Source organism: Arachis ipaensis, chromosome B7, assembly GCF_059453495.1.
Source record: "Arachis ipaensis isolate K30076 ecotype BB chromosome B7, ASM5945349v1, whole genome shotgun sequence".
Taxonomy (NCBI): Eukaryota; Viridiplantae; Streptophyta; class Magnoliopsida; order Fabales; family Fabaceae; genus Arachis; species Arachis ipaensis.
In genome coordinates, this window is record NC_142442.1 from 87,220,193 (window position 1) to 87,238,271 (window position 18,079).

Below are 18,079 nucleotides of genomic sequence, written 5' to 3' on the forward strand. Positions count from 1 at the left end.
CTAGATTTCTGCATCCAGTTCTTTATTTAATTTTTTCTCTAACTCCTCTAAAAAGGGGTTATTTCCATAGGAGGCACTCCTTTGGATCCCTGTGATTCTGTTCAATATAGTTCTCTTAGCTTTGAATATGTTTCCAAAAATATCTTTATTCCACTTCAGCAGATCATTCTTTAGGTTTCTTAATGCCGAAGGAAGTGTACTATCTCTGTTCCAGCTGTCTTTGAGGCAGTTTTGAAAGTCTGGATGGTGGGTCCACATAGCCTCAAATCTAAAGGGCTTTTTTCCTTCTCCGTTAATAAGCTTCACATTCCGAATGAGGATGGGATGATGATCTGAGTTTGTTCTGGTAAGAACTTCAGTAGTCGCTTCATGAAATCTCGTTCTCCAAGAGTGGTTTGATAAGGCTCTATCCAATCTCTTAAAGACTCTGTCTTGACCTTCCCATTTAGGACCTTTCCAGGTAAATCTAGGGCCAACGAACCCCAGATCTATGAGTCCGCATCTATTGATCCAATTTGAAAAAATATTGCACGCTCTGATATTCACAGCTGCCCCTCCTTTCTTTTCCGATGCTTCCTTAATTTCATTAAAATCTCCAGCTACGAGCCAATCTCCTGCCATTGAGTTCGCAATGTGCACAAGCTTTGGCCACAAAAGTTTTCTTATTTGATTATTTGGACTAGCATAGACCGCAGTTAAATACCACTCTTTCTCTCCGTAGGCTTGAACTCTAACATGTATGTATTGACTATGCATTTCCATCATGGTGATGTCAACGTCCATCCTATTCCAGAGAATCCAAATTCCACCCACAAACCCTTGAGCTTCCTCTCTTATGGATTTAGTAAAACCAAGATGTTGAATAACTCTAGAGGCTATATCTCCACTACATTTAGTTTCAAGAAGAATAGTGATGTCAGGTTTGTATTGGTTTATCATATTTTTAAGAGTGCGTCTAAAAGTACCACTAGCCGCACCTCTCACATTCCAAATTAAACTAATCATTAAACAGAAACAAAAAAATAAATAAAAACCAAAGGATACATAAGAAACCACATCAGGCTAAGTGCATCTGAGTGTCATTCAGCACACTATTGACAGGGGTTGTAAAATCAACTCCCTTAAGTAAGCTTTGATGTGTATCTTTCTCTTCATTCTCTGTCTCCATCATCTCTTTTCCTCCTTCATCTGTGATCATGGGATCAAGTGGTTTTCTTTCATTTGGTGGGGATTGGATTGAGGGTGCAATCTCTTCTTCCATTATTGTTGGTGAAGATAAATTTTCCTCTACCCAATTTTCTTCATGGTGAATGACTTCTTTATGGTCTTTGTTGAGTTCTTTTTTTTCTATTTGTCTTTCTCCTTCTTTCTTGTATTGTGGTGCTGTCAAGGAACTTCCTGTAGCTTTACTACCTGTTTTACTATTATCCATTTCTGTTATTTTTCCTTTGAGTTGGGTCTGTTTGTTTTCTGCGTTCTTCTTCTGTTTTGTCTGTGTATTTTCTCTTTTTGTCATTTTGTTTTCCTTTGTAGTATCATTGTTGTTTCCTTGTTCTTCTCCTTGTGCTACTTCAATCCTTTCCTCATGCTCTGGTGTCGAGTCTTCCACTTGTAGAACACTATATCTGGACTGGTTTTCTTTGTTGCTCTGCTTCTCTTTAGCTCTGCTTGATCCGCCTCCCTGTTTGGTTTCTTCATTCTTCTTTCCCCTTTTTGGCCTCTGCACTACCATCCATGCTCCATAGTTGTCATTCTGCTCTATCATAATTTGCTTGCCTTTATCTTTTTTGTTCAAATTGTTCTTCATTGCTGGTTCTTCTGCAATTTGCTCATTTTGTTTTTCATGCTGATTTTCTTCTTTTTCATATGTGCTTTGTTCGCTGTTTTCCACTCCTGCTGCCACCTCTTTCTCTTTTCTTATATTGCAATACTGTTGATCATGGTCTATTCTTCCACATAAAAAACAGATTTGGTGGATTCCTTCATACTCCACATGGTACTCTTCTCCATTAATCAAATACTTTCCCATCAGAGGTTTGGTGAGATCTACCTCTACACATAGCCGGGCGAATTTTCCTCTACACAGATTGGCTGTGTTATTATCAACCTTTACCGTTCTTCCAATAAGATTACCTATTTTCCTCAATATGGTTCCGTTATAAAGCTCAATCGGCAGACCCGGTAACCTCACCCATGCTGTGATTTTGTCAATTGTAGCTCTTAGTGGATTAAAATTTGGCTCCCACAGTCTGATAGTTAGGTAGTGGTCATAAACCTTCCAAGTCCCCTCCATGAGGGCAAAGTCAAAATCCTCACTAGCATAGAATTTGACTAGATAAATCGTTACTTAAGTCGATAACGTCTACGGTCCCTTTTTTGCTCCACATGGCCTCTAACCTTCTTTTGATAGCAGCATATCCCACCCTTCTACCCATCAACTTTACTATTAAGGTATTCCACCATGGCTTCCAAAGTTCTCTCTCCATAGCATCGCTAATGACGATATTATAGAGGCCCTCTTTGGTCTTCTCTACTCTTATGTTCTCTGTGTTGCAAGTGTCAGTTTCCTCTTCTCGATGCTCTTTCTCTTCTTTGTCATCTTCACTGCTTATGTTTCCTTCTTTACTAAGTTCAACGATGTCTTCTTCCATGTGATCTTTAGTGAATCCACCTCTTACCATTTGGGCAAAAGATTTTCCAGCTTTAAAATTCCCCTCTAACTCCATGCTGTCTCGCATCCATTCCTCATCTCTCGGTTGGAGAAGTTGAGTGCCAGTGAAACCTTCTCCATCTTTTCTTACCTTTTTAATACTTCTCTTAAGTTGGTCTTGTTCTTCTACTGTAGGTTGATGCTCATGAGAGGGTCCCGTAGGACCTTCGGCACCGGACATCAGGCTGAAAAATTTCAAACGGACAGAAAGCGAAAGTTGTACGGAGAGAAAACGGCTATTTTTTCTTTCGGTAGTGATTCCCCATTTCTCTCTCTACTCAACCAACAATAGCAAATTCCTCAGTTTCACAATTTCAATTTGGTGATTGAATTTATTGGATCGTCATGTTTCTTCACTCTTTTTTGTTTTTAGTTTGTATGGATCCTTTTGTGCTCTATTTTATTGGAGTACAAAAAGTAAAACATGGAGCATAATGGTCCAAATTTTCCCATAAAAAAAAGGCTTATTTATTTTGTTGACGAGAAATTTTGTTCCTTGTAGTCTTATTAACAGATTCGTTTTTGGTCAGTATTAGCAGAAATCGTATCATGTCCATGAAGCACCGTAACTGTGATGAAGGTCTCATGAGATAATTGGGGATGTTTATTCTGCTGAGTTATAAGCTGCAAAACTGATTGAATTCACAGCCCATATAACTTAGTTACGGACTCATCCAAGTGATGGTGGATCCGTGTCCCGCTACAAAAAAGCCAGTACCCAAAAAACGAGAAAAGGGCAAAATCGAGAAAGAAAAGAAAGAACATCCACGTTAGCGTCTTCACTCTTTGTCGAACAGTACTCAGTTATTCCAAAAGGAATCAAGCGCTGCGAACTGCAACTACACGCTCACTCTCAGAAAAAAAAGAAAAGAATCTTTGGAAATGGAGAACTTCGACAACGTTAGGGTCAATACAAGGGTTCGACGAGGATTCACTGATATTTATAGGAGAGAGGTTGGGTTGTCTCACCCTAGCGGCTTTGCTCGACGCTTTTCTGCTTCAGAGGTTTTCACTCGAATTCTTTTTTCATTGTTTAACGTCGGTAACTTCATTATCGCTTTCAATGTTTGAATTTGGAAACTTAATATAACATTGGAATTTTTGAGCATGCATCAGAAGAGGTGGCCCAGGTATGCATTTCTCTGTCATCCAAGGAAGCTACAATTTTGTGGTTTCGTGTTCTTCAAGTTTAACATGTTCCCTCATTGGTGTAATTTGTGAATCGGGAAGCAAGTTCAGAAATTTGAATAGTTGTTATGATTTCTATTGGTGATTATGAATATCTTGTATATGCTTGCAGGCTCTTGTGCAGAACCTGAATTTATATGGCAAGTTAAATGGTCATGAAGGTTGTGTGAATGCAGTGGAGTTCAACTCTACTGGCGACCTTCTTGTCTCAGGTTCTGATGACAGGCAAGTTGTGTTTTGGAATTGGGCATCCAAAACTAAATTGTTTGCATACCCTTCTGGCCACTCAGACAACATATTCCAGACAAAGATAATGCCATTCACCGATGACAGCCGAATAGTTACTTCTGCTGGTGATGGCCAGGTAAAATTTACTCAATATTGAATTCAGTATTCTGTTCTTCGCTTTTGTCAATCTTTGTAACTACAAAGGAAAAATGGGAGACTGTTGAATAGAATACCATAATAATAAAGCATAACAAACCAAGATCATTCATATCAATTTCCTTCTTCAGTTGAATAGTTTTATCCTCATGTGGATTGTGGAGCCTTGCCCTCTGGTACATCATTCAAATGATATTAAACATATCTATATGCTCTTTTAAAGTGTCTGCTGAAATCCCCTTGTCTGGAAATTGATCTTTCCTTTTGCAGATAAGGCTTGGTGTTCTTCGGGAGGATGGTCGAGCTGACATTACATTGTTGGGGAAGCACCGTGGAAATGTCTACAAGCTTGCTGTGGAGCCAGGAAGTCCACACATATTCTACAGTTGTGGTGAAGATGGTTTAGTTCAACATGTTAGTCAAGTATTACATCATGTTGCATGTTGAAGCTTTCCTTTATACTACCCCCTCACCCACCACTCCCCCACCCTCCCCCACCATCTCACCCTTCCACCACCCACCCCCCCAACCCCCCCCCCCACCCCACCCCCTCCCACCACCCCCCCCACCCCCCTCCTCACCATCCCTCCCCCCCACCCACCCGCCCTCATCCACCCCTCCCCCCCCCCCCCCCTCCCCCCCCCTCCCCTCCCACCCACCGCCACACCCCCCCCTCCGCCACCTCCCACCCCCCCCCAAACCCCCCCCAGCCCCCACCCCCCCCCCCATCCCATCCCCCCCCCCACAATAGGTCCCCACCCCTGCAATCCCAGGCTTGCCTTCAGTACCATCATCATATCATCTCATTATCCTCATGATGGAGCTTGCCCTCTGTACTCATTCAAATGATATTAAACATATCTATATGCTCTTTTAAAGTGTCTGCTGAATCCCCTTGTCTGGAAATTGATCTTTCCTTTTGCAGATAAGGCTTGGTGTTCTTCGGGAGGATGGTCGAGCTGACATTACATTGTTGGGGAAGCACCGTGGAAATGTCTACAAGCTTGCTGTGGAGCCAGGAAGTCCACACATATTCTACAGTTGTGGTGAAGATGGTTTAGTTCAACATGTTAGTCAAGTATTACATCATGTTGCATGTTGAAGCTTTCCTTTATACTATATACTAACAGTTGTAAAGGTTTCCTTTGTAGTTTGATTTGCGAAGTAGTTCTGCTACAAAATTTCTCTGTTGTTCCTCATCTATGGGGAGCAATAAAGATTCCACAAGCAAGATAGGTTTGAATTCCATTGTGATTGACTCTAGAAATCCATATTACTTTGCTGTTGCGGGATCTGATCAATATGCACGCGTTTATGACATAAGAAAATGTCAGTGGGATGCAGCAAGAAATTCAGATATACCTGTTAACACATTTTGCCCAAATCACTTAATTGAGTCAGATACTGTGCACATCACAGCATTGGCTTATTCAAGCTCTAGCGAGCTCCTTGTTTCTTATAATGATGAGCTGATTTATCTGTTTGAAAAGAATGCCGGCTGGGGTTCTTCACCTTCTGCTTCATCTGAGGACTTGAAGAATATTCAACAGGCACAAGTTTACTCGGGCCATAGAAATCAACAGACAGTTAAGGGAGTGAGTTTTTTTGGCCCCAGTGATGAATATGTGTTGAGTGGCTCAGATTGTGGCCATATATTCATCTGGAAAAAGAAGGATGCTAAGCTGGTGCGATTAATGGTCGGTGACCAGCATGTTTTAAATCAACTCGAACCTCATCCACATTTACCTATTCTGGCAACTTGTGGTATAGAAAACGATGTGAAGATCTGGGCTCCCCTAGCAAGTGACCTTCCACCAATTCCTGTGAACGCGAAAGAGGTAGGATAGGATTTGTTTTGGCTATAGGATATGTTTGTGATCAGTATGCTATTTTCGTTTACATAATTCATTTGCCATTCTTGTAACTTCCTGACTGAATATATATAAACAGATAATTGAGGCAAACCGGAAGGGCAGAGAAGACCAGACACGGGGAACCCTTCCTCCTGCTGTTATTATGCATGCTCTTCGCCTGCAGAGGCGGCAGACATTGGCCTACATTGAAAGAAGATATAACAGAGCTGACATTATGAGTGATGATGAAGATTCAGAGGACTACATTCTAGGATTATCAGATGATGTCTCTTCTGAAGAGGATTCTACTGCAAATTCAAGAGATTGCAACATTAGCTAAACTTGAAGAAGCGGATTTTGTTGAAGTTGGCTGATCAATTCCTTAGGAAATGATGTTAGCTTCACCGTTTCCAATAAGTATTTTGATAACAGAATCAGAATATACAAGTTTGAAGTATGTAGTGATAAACTTCATAGGGAATGATTAGGGAGTGAAGAGTAAAATATTGATTGTTCCAGTTGAAGTTTGTTGTTCAGGTAGATGGTGCAATGAAATACTGACATCATTATATGTACAGGTATGAAATAATTAATTAACAGACAGTTTTTCATAAATAAGACGAGGAAATTTGGTATTAACTGTATTACACTATGTAAATAAGGCAGAAGCCTTACTCTTGTTTTTTCTTATGATGTTAACATCTTAACAGTGATTTTGTCAATTATATTTTTGTTATTCACTCTTTAATCCCGTCTTTATCAAACACTTAGAATGAAAAGTGAAAATCCAAAATCCGAATCTTTTGTCTATCTGGTTTGAATGCTGTTATTGACCTCCATTGTTTTGCACTTGAACCTTCTGATTGTCACACATTGCACAAAACTCTTAACATTGTCAAAATCAAAACTAAATAATTCCATATATTGGATATTATATTGTAGAGATATAATATAAGCAAGTGTTGGAGTTTTGAATCTCATCTTGTATATGTAACAATCTATTTTGGAAGTATTTTAACAATAATTAAGGCGCACTTTTAACATGGGATATTTTTAGGAGGGGAAAAGCTAATATAAAAGAAAAATCGTAGTAACCAGGTATATCATCCACTAAAACTTGGCGCATTTTTCAGAAGTGCTCGTTATGGGTTTTTGTCGGCCATGCCACTAATAGTAGTAAGGTTGAATCTTATGCTGTCTGTGATTCCACAAAGTCACTGATTGATGAATCCTAGCAGCTACAGATATCTTTATATATGCCATTTATATTTCATTATTATTGTTCTTTATATATATTGAATTTCAGGGAAAAGGGTGAAATAAGAAGATAATATTATATATAAAATTATTGTATTAAAATTATTATTACATGATATAAGAGTCATCCTATTTATAGGGATATTATCAACTAACTCCATAAATATCTATCTACTAACTACTAGTTATTACTAACTTAACTCCTAATTACTAACAACTCCAGTAATATTTTAATATGTCCCCACAAGTTAGTGGATGAAAAATGTCAATAATCTCAAACGTGGATAAGTAACGATGAGATGGCTGAGGAAGAGGCGTGCAACACGGTAACACAGAGAAAAAGGCATAGACGAAGACAAAGAAAGAGAGGAGTGCGACGTGGGTGGCGATTCTGATCATGACAAAAAAGAGGAACAGAGCTTCTGTTCTGGTTCTGTGTTTGAGAGTGAGATAGAGTGAGATAACCAAGAAGGAGTAAGAAGAAAAAAGAAGAGAAGAAGAAAGTGGACATCGGGGATGCTGCAATGGCGCAAGGTGGCCGGCAGCCGCGTGAACATATATATAAAGAGAGGGAGAAAAGGTGCGGACAGGAGGTGATAGAGGAAGAAGAAGAAAATGGACAAAGAAGAAGAGAAGATAAAAGAAGAGAAAAAGAAGAAAAGTAAAGGGACAATAAATTTTGAAGGCACATTTCAGCTGACCACAATTTTGGGTAATAGAAGAAGAGAGGGAATGAAATGGCCAAGACAACATCAAATTATTGCAACGCTCTCATATTGGAACAGAAATATCATCAATTTAGATGTTGAATTTTTACTAAGATGAATATAGAAAGGGTTGGTGGAATCTTGTGTTACGTTGTAAGATGATTTAGCTATTAGAAAGAAAGAAGACAATAGGATTGATTATTTGGATTTCAAGAAGAAACATGGCGATTTTTTAAAGAAGATACATAGCTCTGATACCATGTTAAATTTTAGAAAGAAAAACGGAATAAAAAGATAATATTATATATAATGTTATTGTATTGAAGTTGTTGGTATATGATACAAGAGTCACTCTATTTACAGAGATATTACTAACTAACCTCATAAATATTCATCTACTAACTACATACTAGTCATTAGTAACTTAACTTCCAATTACTAACCACTCTAATAATATTTTAATAATATATATGCCTATGATGATTAGGTTCGAGAGAAATTCGTCCGACAATTAGGAGATTGGGGTCTACAACATTATGACAAAATCAACACTCAACAGTAAGGGCCAAATTAATGCAGAAAAGTGTAAACTAAACAGTTTGTTTTTGACTTTGTTTATTCTAGCATATATATGTATTACACCGATATTGTTGATAATGTTTTTTTAAAAGTCATATCACATAGATAGAGTAAGAAACTAATAATGCTACTTTAGATTACTTGCTCCCTAAATATAAAAATCGTTTTATACATTTATAAATTTCGCATGCTTCCCCTCATGTGAAACGAGAATGTTTAAAATTCTCTCATACCTGTATAAATAATAATTTATCATATAAATAATTAACACTCAACACTTGTTTTCTCCAACTAACGTAAAAAATTTGGTTCAAAGGTATGGTGTTACATATGTGCTAAGTGCTAACAACTATATAGTATAGGTACAGTCCAGAATATATCTTATATGGTGACAACATTATGCCAAAATGGCAAAATATCTGAATTTAATTGCGTAAAATTGAACTTGACCTCTTTTTTTATACATCACGCTATTACTGAGACTATATATTATCATGGAGATAATCTCTTTTTATTTCCTTATGTCAGCGTATCCCTTATCATAAGGTTCTCGGTCTCAGCTGCATATATATAAGAACTATTTTAATGAAGATACTAAAAATATTTTTTTTATGATGATTTTTGTTTAAAAAATATGGCTTATTTGTTTAGTCATATTTTAAATAAAAATAACACTATTATAATGTATAAAAATTAAACTCTACAATTTATTATTTAATAGTTAAAATGAAATATTTTTACACAATGATAATTATAAAATCTTCATTAAAATAACCACTTTATACAATATGTTAGGAAAATAAAAACATCTTGCGAGTAGTTCCATTCATGGTTCAGTTCTCGTCCATAGATCATAGATGTATTTTTGGCTGCACTGCAAAGTGAAAAAGATTTCTTAAACATAGCTTTGACACTGATAAAAGTAAAACACAATTACTAGAAAGTATTTGATAAAACACTACAAGTGATTTTATGATACGATATTAAAGTTGACTTAATTTATTGTTGTTAGATTATTCATTTGTAAATTTTTGTGTTTTAAATAATTATTTCTTACGTTAAAAAAGTGTATTACAAGTTTCATATTTTTTAAAAATATAGTCTCTAAATAATTTATAAATATGAGTTTTTATAGATCTCTTAACTAATTTTTAAAATTAAGTTGAGCTCATTAATTTCAGTTTTAATAAATTTGATAATTAAAATTTATCAACAAATAATTGTATATTAAACAAAGTCAATAAAACTATTTAATTAAATGTTATATAAGAACCCAGCAGTAGATGGTATGCATTACCAATGCAGAAAAGTTTAAGGATATATAATTTTAGTTTTAGTTAGTATTTTAGTTAATAGTTTAAAATTTTTAGTTTGCCAATTTAATATCATATTTCTAGATAATACTTTTAAATATTGTTGATTAACATTTAACCAAAAACAATAAATTATATTGACTCTATAATACTATTGTTACCAATATAAAGACAATAGAATTCATGAAATTGTAAATGGTGTATATTATTATGTAATAAGTATATGATTACCAAGTGATCAATACATATATATATATATTATTAGACTAATTCTATACGGTGGAAACTCATCTGCAGTCGACTGTAGGTGAAGTTGTTTCTGGATGGTTGACACGTGTTACTATATGGTTTAAAAAAAATTGATTTATTTTAAAAGTAGTTATTTGATCTACTTAAACCGATTTTTTTAAATAAACCATTTATATAAAATAAATCGATTTTTTTTAAATCATATAGTAACACGTGTCAGCCATCCAAGAACAACTTCACCTGCAGTCGACTGACTGCAGATGAATTTCTGCCATTCTATATATGGTGCCTACGAATTAGTATTTAATTTTTATTTATAATTTTTAAATATTTAAAAATTATTTATTTTTATACTTTTAAAATTAAATATTTATTCTTAACTTTAGATACCACTTTTTAGACACCATATCACCTTGTACTCATAAGTCATAACTACACAACACACTCCTAAATTTTGCTATACTTGTAGAAAGTAGCACATATGAGGTAATACACAAAGTTGATGCCACTAAAGAGGACTAACATCCAATACACATTATCAACTCTCCCATAATCAATGTTATCAGGCAACCAATGAGTACTTCTACGAATTTCATGAGTCAATGCAGTGATTAGATAAAATGCTATCCCTATGATCAAAGAAATCATGGCCGTTGATGTGCTACTCAGTGCTTGTGGGAGTTGTTGGTAATAGAATGCAACTTGCCCCGGAAAATGAAAAGCTTCTCCGACACCAACCAACACCAATTGTGGGAACAACCAAAGTATAGACATAGACTTGTTTGCATCATGGAACATCTTAAGCCTCTTCGATTCAACAATTGCTGAAACAACCATACCCAGGATATTGAACACGTGTCCTACTCCTATTCGTTGGAGTGGTGTGGGTGTTTTTCCAGTTAGTTTTTGATAGAATGGCCATAGGACCCTATCAAGAAGAGAGAGGAAAATAGATGTGGAGATTAGGAGTATGACGCCAAGGGAGCCTGCTGGGAATTTGAAATGGGGTCCTAAGTGAGCTTCCATTACCAATGCTTGAAGAAGTGATAGGTTAGATTCCATTCCTATTGGAATTGCTAGGAATATACTTGAAGTCAAGAGTGGCAAAATTCCAATCACTTTCTTAAAATCTTCCACTTGTTGAACACTGCATAGCCTCCATGATTTCTCAATTGAGTCTCCCTCAGTAACCAGAGCCGCACGATTGAAAAACCTGCATTAAAAAATAGAAAAGACAGATGTAATTAAACCATCGTATAAAATGTCAGTACATCAAAATTAAAGGTAATACTTAAAAGGCTAATTCTATGGTGCTTATGAGTTGGTATCTAAATTTTGACTAACTTATCTTTTGTAGTAAGTTTTAATTTTTTAAAAATTATTTATTGTTATATCTTTTATATTAAATATTATTTTTTAACTTTTTTTAATAAATAGACACCACCTTTTAGGTATCATAGCGTTCACCTACTTAAAAAAACATAAAGAAAAACCTAAAACAATCCTGATAATTACCTCAAAAGACAACGAGGTCCTTGACAAAAAAAAATTCAACCCGACCCCTGACAATTATTTCGAAAGGACAATGAGGCCTCTGTGCCAAAAAAAAGTCAATGTTTTTTTTGGTACAGAGGCTAATCAATCCCAAAAGAAAAAGATCAACGACCAGATTTGGTGTTTTTTTTCTTGAGGGCCTCATTGTCCTTTCGAGGTAATTGTCAGGACTAGATGGGATATTCACTCGAAAACAGAATCCAAATAAATAAATAAACAGTACCTGAATCTTTTTGCTGGTATTGCGGACACTGGTGGAAGCGTAGCATCATGATGATGAGCACCATTGTAGTAGTCATGTGTTGATGATGAAAGCTGAGATTTCCACTTTCGAATAGAAGCAACAGGAACTCTTGCAAGATCCACAAAGGCGCTTCCTTGTGGAGTTTGAGGGAGATAATAGCGGTACCCCATCAAGAAAACCATGACACCAATCATGTTTGACACCACACATATCCAGAACCCCACACCCCAACTCACATTATCTTGAATGTAAACCACTCCGGTGAAGCCTGCAACTGAAACAACGTACCAAGTGAAGAAGAACCAGTTGAAGAAGATGTTTTGATGGTGAGTGTTATCATGGAACTGGTTTGCTCCAAGTGCTGCTGTTGTGAACCGAGTTCCACCGAAACCAATTGCTGCTAGCGCTATTCCAACGTATAACACACCATATTGCATCATAGAAGCTGCTTCGCATAAGTTTGATCCATTGTTAATGCACTGTTTAGGCCTTAATGATTTTATGCTTGCAGTCAACGCAAATACAATTGTGCCCTGCAATCAATAATAATTTAGTCAAACCTGTCAAATTATTTAATAACTCTTAATTATCAACTTCACGAATTTTTAACTAATTTAATTATAAAAGTGAAGTTATTAGTACCAGCAAAGAGACACAAGAGGAAACCAAGACAAGAGTGAAAGAGCCAAAGAAACAGTCAGCAATGATAGCAGCAACAAATGGGACTAGATTAGTGGTTCCATTAACCACATTTGAAATCTGAGTAGCACTGATGCTCTTTATATTGAACTCTTGTATCAGATATACAATCAAGTTTGCCCAAATCCCTGAGCTTGCAAGTGTTATTCCAGCTACTGTGGCTGTCATCAATCACCAAATATTAGAAAATGCATTTATGAGAGAGGTCACTCACTGAATATAATGATGCATACAAAATATATACCAATGATGAAGGGGAAGCTTGGCCAACCACCTGGCTTGCTGCCACTAGTATTGTTCTTCCGAGCTTCTTCTTCTCTCAGGGATGAGTGTGTCCTCTCCATTATTAATTCTTTCTTGCACTTCAACTTTATTTTAGCCTGTTCTTAAAACTTCATTTTATAGGAAGCTTGCTTTACCTACCTCATGTCCACCAATGTTGTTTAAAAATAACTTTCGTGTAATTCCGGGTTTTGGTAAGTAGATAATGACTTTTGTAAAAATATGAACAATGACCTTTAGAATTGATCCAATAAAATAAAAAAATACTTCATCCTAAATTACCTCTTAAACCTTAAAATTAGGATAACCATATGCACAGAATTGAACATCCAACCATTGTTAACTGTGCATGAGTAAATTGAATTAAAAAAAATAACCATCTCATTAGAAATAATAATGAACATAATCATCTACATACATATTAAATTGTGTTGGGCCAACCGTAGAGAGCTCTCGACCATCGGAGAGACTTCGGGGAGGAATCAAGCGAGAGAACATAAGATGAGAAGAAACTACATCCAACTCAAAACCTTAAGATAGTAAGTTAATGGGTCTCTCATCTTATAAACTACTCACTCTTTCTTGCTTTCTTTGATGTGCAACTAATTTCAACGCTCATCACACTTGCAACACTAATAAACTGAACATCCGACATATTTATTATTCGCGTTATTTAGTATTTTCATTGTCTACCTATATTTTTTCAATTTTAATTGACTCACTAAATCGGACCATTATTACTGTTTGTTATTATGGTGAAATTAAATCATTATTCCTATCGACTTAAATCGATAAAAAGAGATATATAAATAATTATGCCACAACATAGTACTTATCCAAAAAATTATTTAGATTTTTGTAAATTTTCATATAAATTTTTTTATTAGTCTTGTGCTAAAAAAATTTCAGATTAAGAATCAAATTCTAAACTTTTTTATACTATATCTTTATACTATTTTTCTTAAAAATTAGAATTTTTATTATTAAAAGTTCTAGAATTTAATCATTATCATCCTCTTAAAAAAAAAGACACATAAGAAAAATAAATTATACAAAAAAATTTAAATAAATAAAAAAGACTCTTATCTAAAAAGACATGTTAAAAATATAATTATTTATTTACATACATATCTCTGTTATCAGTTTAAATTTTTAGAAAAAATAATACTATATAACAGCTATTAGAAATCTTATTAATTTAGCATAACTCGTTTCAAACTTTGAAAAAATAAGTCTTTCTATTTCATATAAATTTCAGTATTTAAAACAAATCTCAAGTTACTAAGGAAGCTAATTACTTAGCAAGGTGTCCACTAATAATACCTTGACCAATTTGATTATGGTCCTATATGATGATTCACAATTACAAGGTTTTGTCCTCCTTTGATTTTTGTCTTGTTTTGTTCAATTCTCTTTAGTTTGATGGAAAGTGATGTGTTACTATACCCCTTTAGAATAATGTAATTTCAACTCTAGAACTTCTTCACCAACCATTTTGCGCTTATCATTTCGCGTTAGATGAAAGGAAGTGATGTATTTTTTGTGACATAATAAGATATAAAATAGATTGATTTGCATTGGTGCATCTTACACGAGGCAAATAAAAAATAATTATATCTTTAATTTAATAATTTTTATGATCTCTTTTTATCGGTTTAAATTTTTGAAAGAAGTAGTATCACAACATCTCCTTAATTAGGGACGGATTCAGGTATTGGAGGAAGGGGGCACTTGTCCCACTAGGTTTAAGAAAAAAAAATCTATATAAATTAATATATTTATTCTAATGTAATTTATTTTTGTCCCACAAAAATTTATAAAATTTTATTTTGTGATTCATGTTAAAAATAATTTTTTTATTAAATTTAACGTATAACAATATTTATTTTGTTAAATTTGATTTAATATCAAAATTAAAAATAAGTAAATAAATTAACTCAATAAAAAAATTAATAAACAATAATAATATAATTTTTTAAATTCAATCAAATCGTTAATTACCAAACTAAATCTATTTCTTTTAAATATAAATAAAATTATCAATATTTTTTTGTCTTAAAAAATTAGTTGAGATGAAAAAAATAGTATTTATCTATTAATTAATATCTTTTATTTTAAAATAATATAATATTTTTTAATTTTATCTTTTAAATAATCTTGCTTGTAATAATTATTTTAGATTAAAAAGTATCTTATGTCATAAATATTATAAAAAATAAACTTGCTAATTTAATGTGAGGTAATTAATATTTAAAAATTATAATGAGTAGTAAAACAATTGTTTAAAAGCATGAAAGTTAATTTTGATATATTAAAATATGTATATTTTTTTACATAGATATTTGATTATATTTATTTTTTTAGATAATTATTTACGTGATGAATGTAAAAGATATTTTTAAACTACAATACATAATTAAATAGATGTATAAATTTTTTAATCTAACAGTAGTATATCAAAATTAAATTAAAAATATATAAAAAATTAATTATTTCAAAAAGAAAGAGAGAAAAATAATTATAAATTAAGTTTTTATTATTTGATATAAACATATTTTTCATATATAGGTTTGTTTTTTTATGATATTTATATACAATTATAGTTTCAAATTATAAATGCTAGTGTATTAATAGGCGCTAACGTACCAATTGATTCAGTCTTTTATTATTAAATATATATAAAAATACATAAAAATAAAATTATTTATGATGACAAATTATTTATAATTTAATTAAAATATTTTAGTTTAAATTTTAGAAATAAAAACATATTTTTTTTATAAATTATATATAATAAATAGTATTTTAAGAATAAAAATGTTCACTAACTCTTTTTAAATTTTATATATGTATTATATTTTTAATATAATTAACAATATTCAATAAAATTTATTTTAAGATATATATATTTTTATCCTCACTTTTAAAATTTTCTGCCGTCACTGTCCTTAATCAATTTTTTTTTAAAATTTCTTAGGAAGATACCCGCAAGGTGTCCACCAAAATACCTGGCCTTAACCAATTTGATAATGGTCTATGTTGATTCAAAATTACAAGTTCTTTGTCCTCGTTATGTTTTTGTTTTATTTTGTACAATTCTTTTTAGTTTGATTGAAAGTTATGTGTTATCTTTTTGTTTAGAATAATATAATTTGAATTCTAAATCTTCTTCACCAAACTTTTTGTTTATCTTTTAGCGTTAGATGAAAGGAAGTGATGAAATTTTGTACCATATGCATGATATAAAATACATCGATTTGCATTATATATTGGTGCATGATGCGTGCATAATGAGGCAAATAAAAATTAATTAATAAGAATTTTAATTTAACACTTTTAAAATATTAATTTATTAATCTACTGATGCATAATCAATATAAAACATTTTTCTATAATTGTAATTACAACTTTTCTCATATATAGAATATTTAATTATTTTCATAGTAGCATATAATTAATTAATTATGCAAAATGCTTTACTTTCATAATACAGAAAAATATATCAAACGCTTTAATTTCCACACATTGTGTCCTTACTATTTTTAGTTGAGTGAAAAGGTAGTGATTGATTAGCCTGGTGCTGCATGACTGCATACTTCTAGAATAATTTTTTGGTCCTATATTAAGAAAGTTTAGGTGGATAATTAAGTATTGGGTAAAGTATTAAATTGGTCCTCTAAATTTAGGCGTAATTCTATTTTGGTTCTTAAGGTTTAAAGTGTCCTATTTAAATCCAAAAAAGTTTTATTTAGCATCAATTTAGTCCCACAGTGAGGTCAAAATTAAATAATTAACAAAATGTCCTACATAACAACAGTTCAAGAACAAAATCGATAATCTGGAGAATAAGTACAAGCTCTAGAGGCACAAAATCAACCATTGATGCATCAATACATTTATTTATCATTTTCTTTAGTTTTATAGAAAATATTTTATTTATATTATTAAAAAAATAATAAATAAATGTATTGATGTATCAATTGTTGATTTTATGCCTCTGTACTTGTTCTTCAGATTATCGATTTTGTTCTTGTACTATTGTTATGTAGGACATTTTGTTAATTATTTAATTTTGACCTCACTGTGAGACTAAATTGATGCTAAATGAAACTTTTTTGGATTCAAATAGAACACTTTAAATCATAAGGACCAAAACAGAATTACTCCCAAACCTAGGGGACCAATTTAGTACTTTACCCTTAAGTATTCATTCCATTATCCATCAAAATAATTAAGTGAAAGCTTTCTTCAATTGAACCTTAGGTCGGAAAAGGACAGTTCACAATAAAGTATAAACCGGGAACTCGGGGAGTGCTTGCTATAATCATTATATTCAAATACACATTGTTTTTTAAATTGGCCACAAGAAGGACGACTAGGCATGCATCTTGGTGAATCGTACTATATATATCACATGTTTGTCCACTATATTTGTGAAGCATCATCAAATTATTGACCATGCTTTTAGTGCCTTGAATAGTGGTCATCCCCACACTGCAAAGTTTATTTACGCCATTGCTTATTATTACTATCTAAGTCTCCTTTATATATATAAGCTATTTGTTCAATTCTTTTTGAGTGAAAGCCAACAGACTCTTCTTTCAGAAAGAATATCTAAGCTAATCCTGTTAATAACTTATTAACCAATATGTACAGTTGTACACTCATTTATGAATTTTTTTTTTTATTTATATACTCACTAACAACAAATGGAGTTTATCTTAACTAATGGGCCAAATCAATTGATAATAATCGGCTTAGACCATCTCTAGTAGAGAACTCATCTCAGTTTCTATTTATAGTCCACCTATCATAAAAAGTAACTCCACATCAGTTTTTGCGTCATAAACAGTAAATGGGAACTCAAAGCATCTTTCTCTTCTCTAATAGGAGGAACTAACTTTAGTTCCTATTGTGGTCCCACTTAATTAATTAATTAAAATACTTAAAATTAATGTAATTATTTTTTTAATAATATTATTTAAATTTATAAATTTAAAAACAATTCACTATTAAAAGATATTAATTATTAAAAAAATTCATATATAACAATAAATACA

The 18,079-nt window shown here is 32.9% G+C and overlaps 3 protein-coding genes across 5 annotated transcripts; 1 reads left to right on the plus strand and 2 right to left on the minus strand.

Moving 5' to 3' along the window:
• LOC148553251 (uncharacterized) lies at positions 1 to 939 on the minus strand. The gene has a single exon (XM_088494800.1). The coding sequence runs from the start codon at positions 937 to 939 to the stop codon at positions 1 to 3; it is 939 nt and encodes a 312-aa protein (XP_088350926.1).
• A 1,808-nt stretch (positions 940 to 2,747) lies between these two features.
• LOC107613890 (uncharacterized) lies at positions 2,748 to 6,860 on the plus strand. Of its 2 annotated transcripts, none has more exons than XM_088492612.1 (6): positions 2,748 to 2,961; positions 3,241 to 3,715; positions 4,011 to 4,262; positions 4,553 to 4,696; positions 5,434 to 6,120; positions 6,233 to 6,860. In XM_088492612.1, the coding sequence occupies exons 2-6, from the start codon at positions 3,593 to 3,595 to the stop codon at positions 6,473 to 6,475; spliced, it is 1,449 nt and encodes a 482-aa protein (XP_088348738.1). In that variant the 5' UTR covers positions 2,748 to 2,961; positions 3,241 to 3,592; the 3' UTR covers positions 6,476 to 6,860. The 2 variants fall into 2 exon arrangements, with proteins under 2 accessions (XP_088348738.1, XP_088348737.1); XM_088492611.1 differs by lacking the exons at positions 2,748 to 2,961; positions 4,553 to 4,696 and adding an exon at positions 5,208 to 5,351 and having other exon boundaries at positions 2,972 to 3,275; positions 3,373 to 3,715.
• A 3,749-nt stretch (positions 6,861 to 10,609) lies between these two features.
• On the minus strand, positions 10,610 to 13,113 carry LOC148553252 (protein NRT1/ PTR FAMILY 2.6-like). 2 transcript variants are annotated; one of them, XM_088493680.1, is made up of 4 exons: positions 12,982 to 13,113; positions 12,681 to 12,898; positions 12,018 to 12,571; positions 10,610 to 11,453 (listed from the first exon to the last, which is right to left on the minus strand). In XM_088493680.1, exons 1-4 carry the CDS (start codon positions 13,079 to 13,081, stop codon positions 10,688 to 10,690), a joined length of 1,638 nt encoding a protein of 545 aa, XP_088349806.1. In that variant the 5' UTR covers positions 13,082 to 13,113; the 3' UTR covers positions 10,610 to 10,687. The 2 variants fall into 2 exon arrangements, with proteins under 2 accessions (XP_088349806.1, XP_088349807.1); XM_088493681.1 differs by having other exon boundaries at positions 13,012 to 13,092.
• Between the last annotated feature and the right edge of the window lie 4,966 nt (positions 13,114 to 18,079).

Coding starts and splice junctions, on each gene's coding strand:
- LOC148553251 (XM_088494800.1), bottom strand. CDS start 939: ATGATAAACCAATACAAACCTGACATCACTATTCTTCTTGAAACTAAA.
- LOC107613890 (XM_088492612.1), top strand. CDS start 3,593: ATGGAGAACTTCGACAACGTTAGGGTCAATACAAGGGTTCGACGAGGA. Junction 4,263..4,552: donor CTTCTGCTGGTGATGGCCAG/GTAAAATTTACT, acceptor TTCCTTTTGCAG/ATAAGGCTTGGTGTTCTTCG. Junction 4,697..5,433: donor AAGATGGTTTAGTTCAACAT/GTTAGTCAAGTA, acceptor TTTCCTTTGTAG/TTTGATTTGCGAAGTAGTTC.
- LOC148553252 (XM_088493680.1), bottom strand. CDS start 13,081: ATGGAGAGGACACACTCATCCCTGAGAGAAGAAGAAGCTCGGAAGAAC. Junction 12,572..12,680: donor CCTCTTGTGTCTCTTTGCTG/GTACTAATAACT, acceptor TATTGATTGCAG/GGCACAATTGTATTTGCGTT. Junction 11,454..12,017: donor ATACCAGCAAAAAGATTCAG/GTACTGTTTATT, acceptor TTTTTAATGCAG/GTTTTTCAATCGTGCGGCTC.